The sequence below is a fragment of the Anguilla rostrata genome, chromosome 9, assembly GCF_018555375.3.
Source record: "Anguilla rostrata isolate EN2019 chromosome 9, ASM1855537v3, whole genome shotgun sequence".
NCBI lineage: Eukaryota > Metazoa > Chordata > Actinopteri > Anguilliformes > Anguillidae > Anguilla > Anguilla rostrata.
The window spans coordinates 25,671,922-25,684,572 of NC_057941.1; the positions used below are offsets into that span (position 1 = coordinate 25,671,922).

The 12,651-nt window shown below is 46.4% G+C and overlaps 1 protein-coding gene across 2 annotated transcripts in view; it reads right to left on the reverse strand.

The window, feature by feature from the left end:
- Positions 1-2,727: 2,727 nt before the first annotated feature.
- The window catches only part of synrg (synergin, gamma), a 33,142-nt gene continuing 23,218 nt past the window's right edge, over positions 2,728-12,651 (reverse strand). For both annotated transcript variants that reach the window (XM_064351345.1, XM_064351344.1), the window contains 6 exons: positions 11,872-12,035; positions 11,059-11,112; positions 10,845-10,941; positions 9,325-9,473; positions 7,248-7,358; positions 2,728-4,232 (listed from right to left, as the gene is read on the reverse strand). In XM_064351345.1, the coding sequence (XP_064207415.1) occupies positions 4,101-4,232; positions 7,248-7,358; positions 9,325-9,473; positions 10,845-10,941; positions 11,059-11,112; positions 11,872-12,035 (707 nt within the window). In that variant the 3' untranslated portion in view covers positions 2,728-4,100. The remainder of the gene's footprint in view (positions 4,233-7,247; positions 7,359-9,324; positions 9,474-10,844; positions 10,942-11,058; positions 11,113-11,871; positions 12,036-12,651) is intronic.

The following is a 12,651-nucleotide window of genomic DNA, read 5'->3' on the forward strand; positions in this document are numbered from 1 at the left end:
CCACGAGCTTGGTTTTGCCCCTCCCCATGTCACAGTCTACCCCAGGGAATGAAAACAGACAATCCATTATCTGAGATCATGTCATAAATGAATGCACTCTTTCAAACATAAAAAAAGACAATCATTTTTGAAGACAATAAAAGAAAAAAAAAATGTGCTCAAATATATATCTAAATCTCTAGTAACCATAGTATATGCAAATACGTAACTCTATACCAGCATTCAATTTCATGTCAGGGTCAGTTTTCAAAGGCGGACTGAAAAGCACATGAAATCCAGGCTGAGTCAAACAAAGCGCTCCAACAATAACCACTCCTTTGAAAAGCACCGCTCTTCAGCGCTTTCTGTTCCGGAGTGTAGGTGCGCCTATTTATTTTTCACTCAGGTAACTATAGAGCTGGGGGAAAAAAAGACAGGGAGGGGTTACTGCCATGGCTCTGGAACACTGCTGACAGTTGACCACAGCTGTTTGGAGGGGGGTGGTGGGTGGACTGAACCCTCAGAAATGCATTCCTCTCTTCCCAGCACAGGTAAGCATGCTCGGGTACTGATCTCTTCATCCTCTGCAAAACAGTGTAATCAGAGGGAAGAGTGTACACATCATGTGCAGACGTATTGAGAGCTTGGAAATGAAAGTTCAGGTACACAGACCTCTGTTCTGCTATGAGGGAAAACAGTCCAGTTCTGTTAAGTTCCTTAGTTCATGTCAAGGGGCGATATGCTGATTTTTCTTTTTATGAAGACGGTAAGAGCAATGAGAGAGCAACTGAGTAGAAGAGTCAACCCAGAGCTGTATGTATTAAGGTGCTGGGCCAGCTTACCCACTTCCCAGTCTTTCCTATACAAACTGCACAATTCCCGTACCGTCAAGGAAATAGCTGTGCTCCGCTGGTCTGGGAATGAGGAGCTCAGCTACTCGATAGGCACCCGACCCTCCCGTTAAACCACACGCTTCATTCAGAGTCTCTCGTGACACATCCACCAAACCTTCAGCCGTGAGTACTCACTGTTGTGCTCCAAAGTCCAAACTTTAGAACGCAAATTTAATCTGAGGCGGTAAGGGCAGGAATGGGAGGAGTTGAAAGAGATGAATGTGCCCTTGGCTGGCAGAGGGAAAAGGGAGTTCGGGAGCCCCAGAACCAATAGTAAAGTGGACCCCCATATCTTCCCGGAGACCCATCAACACTTCAGGGCTGCGTAATACAGGCCAGAAGATTTCCCCAGGGAGCCTGCCCTGATACCTTAAGGGGGGAGAGAATCCAACACCACAGCTCTGAGCAGGGGTGAACACACACACAGAGCTACAATCATACACACACACACCACACAGCTACAAACATACACACACAGAATCACATACACACACCCACAGACACAAACATAAGCACACACACACACACACACAGAGCTACAATCATACACACACACACACCACACACACACAGCTACAAACATACACACACAGAATCACATACACACACCCACAGACACAAACATAAGCACACACACACACACACACCACACAGCTACAAACATACACACACAGAATCACATACACACACACACAGACACAAACATAAGCACACACACACACACATAAAAAAAACATAAACATAAAAAACCCACAAACACACACAAAGAACATACATACACAGAGCAGACACAATACACACAGACATGCACACGCAAACATTGTTCATAACCCAGTCGTTTTCTCTCACAATACAGCAGACATCTCATTTCCGGCTAGACAATTTCGCTCCACAATTGAGGCACGATCTCAGATCTCAAAAAGAAAACACATTGCCACAGGATATTAAATTAGAGCAGTGTGACCGATATAGAAAGCACTGGCAACACTGAGCACTCAAAAGCAAACGTTGTGAATGTGAGTGGGAGGAGCCTTTGTTCGGTAGGTCCATGGAGCATTACGGATGTTAGTCACCGTCTCTGATAACTGCAGCCTGACAGTTGCATTCACACAACTTTATTCACTTCTGGAGACAGCTCCTGTCGAACAGAAGGGCCCGTTACAAGCTCTGTGTGCTGCAGTCTGAATGCCACTGGCTCTGCAAATTGGCACTGCCTGCGGAGTTTCACAAGTTTGCTATAACTGTCGGTGTCGGAAGAAAACCTCTCCTATCCGCTATATCTTTTTTGGTCATTTTTGGTCTTAACATAAGTTTTCATCCAGCTCTGTGTTCTGTCAGTGTTTATAACTCAAGATTGGGTTTACTATACCTACCTTTGCTACATTATATCCTCAAACCCATTTTCTACTTAAAGCACTATATCCTCGATGTCCTTCTGGCACCTGTTATGGAATATAACATCATGTTGTAGGTTTATATACTGACTATTGCTACCAAACCTTTGTGTGCACTTCTGTAAGACAACGGATAACCATCGTTAAGTTAAATGCCTCCATGCGAATGAAAGTGTAAGCTAATAAAGCTGATTCAAAACCCCACGCGACAAAACCATAATGCGATGTTAAGTATAAACAGGAATACATGCTGTTCTTGAAAATGACGGTTTTTAAAGATACTAGTTTCATGACAACAAAAAGAAATAATATAAATAAATAACATGATTATTATAATTACTATTATGACTCCAGCCATGTGCAAGCCATAAAATATGGGATTGATGCAGCTTATTTCATATTTCATCCTAAATGTTGAGCAGATGAAAGTGTGTGGCATCACTAAAATGAAGCTGACGCCATTTGTTGCAGTGTTCATCATTTATTACACAAATACCATCACTTCTATGTCCAGGGAGTTAATAATTGTGATTATTTTTTAATAAAGGTAACAGACTGAAAAAGTGCAATCACTAGGAGTTAGAGAGGACAGGAAATGCCTTTGCCACAGACTGGGTGCGCACTGGCGGCACTGCAAGAGAGCAACAGCCCGACACTTGCGCAGACGAGTCCAGTTCAAATTCCCCCAGCCACACTCCCTTTCAAAATATATACAGTGCTTCATAATTACTCACCAAGTCACCATGATAATACAACCCCTCAGAAACTATACAAAAGACATTCAAAATCAGTACGTCACACAATATTCTCATTCGAAAGAATATCGCTGCCTTTCAGCACAGTGCAGAACCTTGGAAGGTTTAATTACCGTTTTAAAATCTATTAAAATGTTTTAAGACCCAGCAACCAAACAGCCTTAGTTCCAGCAGGAAAGATACCACAGCCCAACAGAAAATAGTTTAAACAAGTAGACAAAGAGACAGCATTAGGCCTGAAGACTACAATTACCACATTATCGCTCTCTCTCCACTTCATTTAAAAACCGCATCTTTAACGATTAGTTACTACAGCTTTTCAAAGTTCATACTCTGCATTGAATCAATAGCCACCTCATCCTACATCTAGACCCACCTTCAGTGATATGCCATAGCAGATACTCACTTGGCCAGTATTGGAGGGGATTATATTTGAACTTTTAGGCCAAAAAAGGGAGGTGCTCCCCAATCTAGCCAACAGTCCCCAGAGCTCAGTTCCGCCCTCTTTCAGAATGCCCCACTCCCTCATCCCGACATTATTTCAGACATTTAGCATTGTTGTACATGCAGCAGTACCAGCACGGCTATTTGCTGCCTCGCTCAGAAGAAAGCGAGAGCTAAGTGCCCTGAAAGCCTGGCAGTAAACATGGGGCTTTCAGCAGCGATTTGCCAGGGACAGGCGAGGATAAAGAAGAAGAAAGGGGGGGGGAAACAACAGCAAAACAATGACAGCACAAGATGGGTATTACATTACAGTGTAACAAGAGAGCAGCATTTTCCACACAGACCCAGCCTTGTGTTCAACCACAACTGTGCATTTCCACTGCTAGGTGGTAGCGGTTCCAGAAGTAAATGAGTAAAAAAAAAAAATTAAAAAAAAACCGTGAATAAATAAATAATACAAATAATGAACAAAAAACAAATCGAGTTGAGCTTTTTCGGGCAGGCCACCATGATTTCGGCATTCGCCCCTGAAGGCAAGGTTAACCTCAACGTGTGGCTCCGGGAGCTGGAACGCTTTCAACCACCACAGCCGATTACCACGCGCGCGTGTTACCATGGCGCCGGCGGGCAGAGCCTCAGAGCAGGTCTGGCAGGATGAGGCCTGGCGGCTTGGGCTCCACGCAGTTGATCCAAAAATTGGCACAGCTGGCGTGGTACTGGTGCCCCCCGTAGAACAGCTTGAAATTGTCGGTCTCTGAGTTGAAAGCCTTTGTGGAGGACGGGAGGGAAAACATGAATGAATCATATTGAATCGAAAACACGCTAACAGAAACGGGAGAGAAGATACGATAGAGCGTGTCGATGAACTCACACATCCAGAGACACTTTACTACCCAACTTGCAGATGCTAGTTATATACGTTTAACCAACCTGCATCATCACACTGACATGCAAACGTCTGAAATGTAACAGCTATGCCTGCCATTCATTTTTCTTTATGTATGTTTGTACTTAAGTTTTTATGGAATATGGAGTGTGTGCGCACACACACACACACACGCACGCATGCGCACACACACACACACAAACAGTGCAGTGAAAGGCATGGATAGTGCTCATATTAGAAACATAAAACAGCATAGATTGTGCAGAGAGGAGTGAGTCATGAATGAGTAGTCATGGCCTCCCACACAGAGACAGCACTCATATGCATGTATTTACGTGCTTATGTATGTTCATACGTCTGTACAATACCAATCCATAATCCATAACACGTCAGGCCATATACTGATACATGACATCCGGTAGGACACACACACACACACGCACGGACGCACGCACGTGTGTCTGGCTGCACAGGAAGCTTGGGAGGTACAGACAGAAAACAGATAAATGAGGCGCATGACTGAAGTCACAGGTGTGTGCGTGTGTGTGTGTGTGCGTATTCGTTCCCCTCCTCCTCCTGTCACACCCAAACACACACACATTATCGTATAGGGCCGTGGCCTGTCTTTCATGAGAATGAGAGAACAACGAAGGACAAAAGGCACAGCATCCCCTCCCTCCCGCTCACGCTCTCACTCCAATTCTCTCTCTCTCTCTCTCTCTCTCCCTTCCTGTCTGCAAGTGACGGTGTGCAATTTATCCACATGAAATGGCTCTGTTTCTATGGACACTGGGGAGAGACGAGACGCGGCTAATTGCAAAGTGCTGATAAAGAAGCCTGCTTGAATGTCAGCTGCTCCAGATTGGAATTCAAGGAGAATTTACCCATGAGGCTTTGCTCACTGGACCTCAGCACAACACTCTGTCCTCAAAAGGCTTTCGGAAGGAATGGCACCTTTTCACACCAAAACAGAACTTATAGCTGGACACGGGAATGAAGTCAACTGCTGAAATCCAGGAGAAACAAATAAAACCTTCTAAAACCGGAATAGAATTTGAACTGCGCCAGGGCCTACCGCGGCCATAACCTCCACAGGCAGACGCACGATTGGCTTTTGCACTGCAGAGACAGGGAGGCGTTCAGGAGGCTGGGACGACCACGACTCATCGTTCAACACTGACCCCTGCTGGCCAATCGGGTGCCAAAGCCTTGCTTGCTCAAGCTGCACATGAAGCGTCTTCCTTCAACTCCCATCTGTGCAAGATCAGCGAACGGACTGCAGTGTGAAAGTAAGCAGCGTGCGTAGCGCTGCACGTGTCCGAGGGCAGCTCGCACTCGCACAGACTGATAGAGGCTGCAGCAATGAGCACAGCTGATGAATACGATCGGGCATTCCAAATTTAGATAAAAATCATTAAAACATTTAAAATAAATGAAGCAAAATCAATAGAACAGCCTGTAGAAGGCTGACTCACACAGCGTTTGACCAAAGGGCTCTGGTTTAATGCATACACAACAAACTCAGATGCCAGCAGGGAGTTCATGTATAGGCGCTGAGTGATCTTTAAGCATTTACATTAATGAGGCTAAGGCTACAGGGCAAGTCAGGCACTCGTTTCAACAGTCAGAGTGACATCATTGGTTAAGGCAGTAATCCTGAGGAGGTGCTACAGTCTACATGCTGCACATTTTCTTACGTTTTATGCAGCTACAGAGCCTGGGGTCAAAATGACCCAACACACCTGTGTACAGGACTGCTGAAAACACAGCATTAGGTTTATTGCATGTTTGCTCTTTAATCCCACCAAATTAAAATAAAAGTGAGTGTGGTCAAATCGACCCCAAACATAACACGAAGGTTAAGTGATGTGGTGCAGCCTGTCGACTCTCAAGCCATAAGCAAAGCTTATGAGAGGCTTTCATTAGATCCTCCAGCACCCGAGATGCCCCCCGTACGCAGGAGACGCTGACCCACAGACTGCGCACACACACACACACGCACGCACACACGCACACACGCACGCACGCACGCACGCACACACACACAGACACACGCACGCACACACACACACACACACACACGCATGCACACACGCACGCACACACGCACGCACACACGCACGCACACACGCACGCGCACGCACGCGCACACACACACACACGCACACACGCACACACGCACACACACACGCACACACACACACACACACACACACACACCCCCGTCCCCTGGAACGGCCTGCCCGAGTGCCTCTCCTCACACAACACCTCGGTCTGAAGTAGCGCTCCTCTGCGAATGAGAGGTTCAGAAGCATAGTCACACACGCTGCCCCCCTGCTGTGCGCACAAAAAAAAAAAAAAAAACTCATTTTCTTGCTGTCAGTCAGATTGGTTGCTTTGTTTCTTAAACACTTTTAACAGCTGGCAAGACAAAGATGCAAATTCCCTGACAAACACGCTGTTCTCTCATTACTGCCAAAGTCCTCCTTACGGGGAGCTGTGAATCAATTTAAACAGACTGGAGTTAATGTAATTCTCCGGCTCTATCGCACACTTTCTGGTGGAAGAAGCAGGCGAGCGTGAAGAATACTAAAAGGCAGAGTATCGGGTGAGACAGAGCCGAGACAGGGGGAGTCTGTCCTGAGACAGAGCTGAGAAATGCTTTGACGGACAGGAGAAGGAATTCTACTTTGTTTTGAGCAACAGCTTTCATCATGACCAAAAACTGCTTCTGTTGAGCAGCATGCACACACAAGCGCACGCAAATACACACACACACACACACACACACACGCACATGCCCACACACTCAAACACTCACTCACACATACACACACACGGGCACACACACATATTCACACTCACATGCACACACACACACACACACACTCCTCACCTTGCTGCGAGAGTCCACATTCAGCAGACACACTCCACAGGCCAGCTCCTTGGCATTCTTTATCCCAGGCCTCAGGATACAGGAGGAGAAATCCAGCGAGCTCTCATCAGGCTGCAGCACAGACAGCCAGAAAAACAGCATTAATAATGGCCTCACAGCCACTGCCACTTCCACGCTTCCACAATCGGGCAGCCTGTCCCGGCACAGCACCATTTCGGCCAGTATCAGTGCTGTATGAGTCTAGGTGCATTTAGCTCTGAGACCTGACACATGGACTCAAATGCAGAAATGTGTGAAATCTGGAGTGGCTCACAAAAACTCATTTCTTAGAGCCGTAGAGCAGTTTTTTCTTCTTTTCTAGAAACAGCTACAAATGGAGGGCTTAGTGGGGAATTAAGACGAATGGAAGGCTATTTAAACACAGGCTTCACCGTCAGGAATACTTCCCATCGCTATATACTTCACATTTAGTCAGCAACATTCTTGGCAGCGAAGTGCTACTCACACAATATTTGTCATTTATTTGTCTTGTAAATCCAGCTTTATCTCCTTGCATCTGTCACTGTAGAATTCCTGGACAGCCAGTGCCGCATCACCTACTATCAGATCATATTACCTCTGCGCACCTGATAGAACGAAGCCACAAGGCAGAGGCTGCCCCGCCACTTCGGCCTCGAGTCTCCAACCCCCACCATTAACTGTAACTTCACTCAGAACAGGTGACCTGCCATCAACTGTAACTTTACCCAGAACAGGTCATGTGTCAATAACTGTGACTCCACCCAGAACAGGTCACCTGCGAGGTGTTTAACAGTGACTACCCAGAACAGGTCACCAGCCAATAACAACGACTTCACCCAGAATAGGTTACCTGCCATTAACTGTGACTACCCAGAACAGGCACCTGCAATTAACATTAGAAAGGCCGCGTTTTTTTTCTTCCTATTACCACCATTGAGGATCAGGTTTTGAGTTCTGCACCCACAGCGACCGAATTTCATAAAGATTACAAATACATATGTTGCAAAACAGTTTTGTAATATTGGCTAAGAGAAAAACATGCATATTACAGACACACTGTTAAAAGTGCTAAAATATGCAAAGCAAGACAAAACACAAAATGGAAAAAGCGGTTAAAGAAATACAAAGTGAAATATTTTTAAATAAGGAATTCCTTCCTTCCTAACAAATCCAGTAGGCTAAGTTCCTCCATTTCCCTATTTCCGCTATTTGGAATGTGCTTTTAGACACGTCTCTCTCCTCTTACTCATGAAATCCACAGAGAACGCACAGCTTTGGTGGTTTGTGTGAGCAAGGACCACACACAAATAGGTTGCACTTCACGCAGTTGTCTTCAGCCTTATTCCAACAGCATTTGCTTTATTCAAAGTCTCAGTTGCAATGAAAAACATACTCTATGTCTGAGGCGTCATCTCAGAGTTTTAAACCTATCACCTCTAAAACGGCAACAGCCAAAATTATTCATCCGCATTGTAAAGTCATCAACTTCATCGCAGGATTGCAATGAATGAATTTTAGTTTAGGGCTTGATTGAGAAATTCGTACCAAAGTGTCTGTCATTCAGATGCTGAATAGCATGACGGAGGAGAGAGCGATACATTTGCACCTCCTCAGTACGAACACCTGCTGCCTGTTGTCTGACGGGGTTTTTGTAAAGAAAATGGCACAACCTCCCGGTATTTCTCTACCAAGTCCATTTTTTTGAATTTCAAAAATGCAGTTATTCTAAGCCCAAATATTTAGGAAAAGTCATGGAAGGAGGAGGGTACTGTAGTTATAGTCTTGGAGTAATTCTAATTTTAAAGTCAAAAACGCCTGATGGCGTGGCCTCCGGCCCTTCTAGTGTTAACTGTGACTTTACCCAGAGCAGGTCACCTGCCATTATCTGTGGCTTTAGCCTCGGGCAACCCCCGCCCACCAATAACTCTGACTGCAGCCACCCACAACTAACTGTAACTTTAACCTATCACAAGCCACCTGCCAAAAACTTTGCGTAAGGATAGGTCACCTGCTATTAACCGACACTGTAGCCACGGCAATGCCGCCCGCCACTCACCGTGACCTTAGCCAGGGACATGAAGCCCATCAGGTTGTTCCACACCCGGCTGACGTCCTTCAGCAGCTCCTGAAGCTTATCGGAGCACACGGCCGTGGCCTTGATGCCCAGCTCCACCCGCTTGGTGACCCGGTACACCTCCACCACACCTGGGAAAGCAGAAGAAAGGAAGAGAGAGGGGGTGAGGAGACGGAGGGAAGAGCTGGGATATTTCTCAATCGGTTCGATCCACCCACACAGAAGTAGGAGGCTCGATACAACATTCAGCACATAAAAGTGATGCTAAAAATGAGCAGAGAATAAAAGGTTTAAAAACACCTTCTCTCCGCCTGACCCATTTAATTAACCTACAAGTACTGTAACCAAGCTGACCTGAGGCAGCGGTGTCACAGACGCCGGTATGAGGAACATTAAAGTGGAGTCTCAGCAGGCACAGTTCTCCTGTTCACATGCTGGAACACGGAGTCAGACCCGCCAGAGCAGAAAAGACTCCTGCGGCTGCGTCCACACTGGACGCGCTTGAGCAGCTGGGGGCACTTTTTCAGATTATTTTCAGCGTTTTCCACACTGCACGCCAGGCGGCTCGCGTTTATCCGCTCTGGGCACCTCGCTGTTTCTAGGTGAGTGTGGAGCTGAAAATGATCCTATTTTGAAGCGCTCTGAGAAACCGGTGCCTACATCATTCTTTTCTCTGCTGTCCAATCGCATGAAAATAGAGGCGGGCGTTGATTCCGTTGTAAATAAAGAAGATGAAAGACAAGTAGGTTGTTACGGTTTCTGGCTCCTTGAAGTGGTACGATTTCACAAATCGTAACTCCCTTGACAAAAATAAGAGGTCCAAAGCACAGCGACAAATTAGTGCCATGTGGACATCCATGGCAAATTATTTTCGGGTGAAATAATTAAGGTGAATGCCTTTAAATTTGTTACATAAGTGATTGACAGGAGCAGAGTGTGGTTGCCTAGCAACAGCACTCTTTTTCAGAGAAGGCTTCATAAAATCAAGACAGGTAGTGCGTCTCACATTTCCAAGCCGATAAAACGCATCTGGTGTGAACACAGCCAATTACTCCAAGAACACAAACAGTGTCAAATAACTGATATCCCACAACATCCTAATTTCCGCGTATATGACCATACATCGAGACCAATCTGCATGGCCCAGCATGTAGCGACTCAGCTCTAGGTCCCAACAGGTAGTGTAGCAGTTAGCTACATCCCAATGTGGAGTGATCAGGAAGTGAACCAGCTCTGCATGTCCCTGTGCACAGTGAGTAAGAGGGATGTGCAGTGAGTGAGTAGTTACACAGCTGTCTTTAGCTCTATGTGTAGTGAGTGAGAAGTTACACGGCTGTCTTTATTCCTGTGTGTAGTGAGTAAGAAGTTACACAGCCATCTTTATTCCTGTGTGTAGTGAGTGAGAAGTTACACAGCTGTCTTTAACTCTATGTGTAGTGAGTGAGTAGTGGCAGCTGTTGGTCCCTGTGTGTACAGAGTGAGCAGTGAGATGGCAGTCTCACCCAGCAGATATTCCATTCCCTGAGCGGACTGGATCACCTCTGTGCAGATGGCTGAGCTGCTGATGCTGTTGAGGGTGTTGTTGGCCTTGCTGATGACCTGCAGGAGGCGGGGAGCAGGCAACAATAAGAACCAACCAGAGCTGCAGCCTCAGTGAGCATGATCAGAGAAGCGACTGTTCTGGGGGGGGGGGGGGGTGGGGAGCCATTCAGTTACCTGCAGCGCGCTCTCCAAACACCTCTGCCACTCGTATGCATAGCGCTCACTCTCCTGAATGGAGAAAGCAAAACCACAGGTGAAGTAGGGACTAGAGATGCGTCAGCATGTGAAAAGGGGGACTTTTAATGTGGCACGTCCAGCTAAAGCAAAAGCATTTGGTATGTGCCCTAGGCTAAATGGAATTGAATTCTGACCAGTGACAAACCGGATGACTGTCTTATATCAGTCCTTGAATCTCAATCGTCTAGCACTTTTATGTTACACTTGTATCTTCATCCTGCACTTTCGTGTTGCACTTGCACTTGCACATCATCTTGAAGTAGCAGCTCATTATCTCATCTCTTGTAATCGTGCCTCCTAATATAACAGCGGCTGGCAGGGGTGATGCGTAATTAGCCACAGTGTCCCCAGGGAGGGAGAGTTTCAGTTAGCACCATATTCCCCGCCTCTCTGCGCAACAGCGCCTCCTGTGGCCAATCGGGCGGCTACAGTCTGGCTGCAGGACAGGAAGTGCAGTCTTCCAGCTCAACAGCTGCGCAGCTCAGCTGGTGGGCCGCAGAGCGGAGAGAAGAGGCAGCTGACTTCATCTGAGGGAAGCGCGAGGCTGTCCACGCTCTCCTGAACCGAGAGACGGCTTAACAGTGATGGGTTTGGCTGACAAAACACTTTAGGCGTCCAGAATTTGAGAAGTCAGGGAAAACAAGCGATAAAAGAGTTTAAACATAGTGGAGAGGACAATATGGTCAGACTGGACCGAGACTGCGCAACAGAGACGACCGGACTGTGCCTCGGTCGATTAGCGGTCATCACCTCCACCTCCCCGGTCAGGTCCTTGTACTTGTCGCGGATGACGGGCAGAGTGGGTTTATCGCTCAGGGTGTTGGAGCGGTCGCGGTGGGGCTGCTCGGGGGCGGGCGAGGGGGTGGAGCGTCCCATCTCTTTATCTCCCAGGCTGTGGCTCCTCTTCTGGGAGTCTGACCAATGGGAGAGATGGACACAAGAGAGCATCATCAGAGTAAATCTCACACTCCTCGAGAGAAATCAATCCCCTCCCACTAGCCAAACACCCTCCCCCCCATCACTGCGATTTTCCATCCCATAGCACCAATTAGAGATATACAATGAAATCAGCAAAAACACTTTCGCTTGAACAAATTAGATTAAACAGCAGAAAGAGGAATCAATATTCAGCAAATGAGGTTTTTATCACTTTGTGGAGGTCGTGATAAATTATACATGAGCGCCGTTAACACTATAACAGTAGTAAAAAAAATAAAGAACACATCAGCGGTAGAGGTGGATGCAATTAATATCTGCTGATAGTGCTTTGTTAATCCATCTCCAATCTGCCCAACTGCGGACGTAGAAATCCACATGCTGCCACCTACTGGCCAGCCGTAATATTGCAACAAACCAGCAATGAACAAAGTGATCCTTCAGTAGGCATTCGCATTGAGCACATTGGCACTGGTGCACTTAAAACACTTACAGCCTATTGAAGCACATTTCATTCTACTTCTTGTCCACATTTGGAGTGTTACATTTATTCATTATATCACAAAACATGCACATTCATATTATTCATTGTGC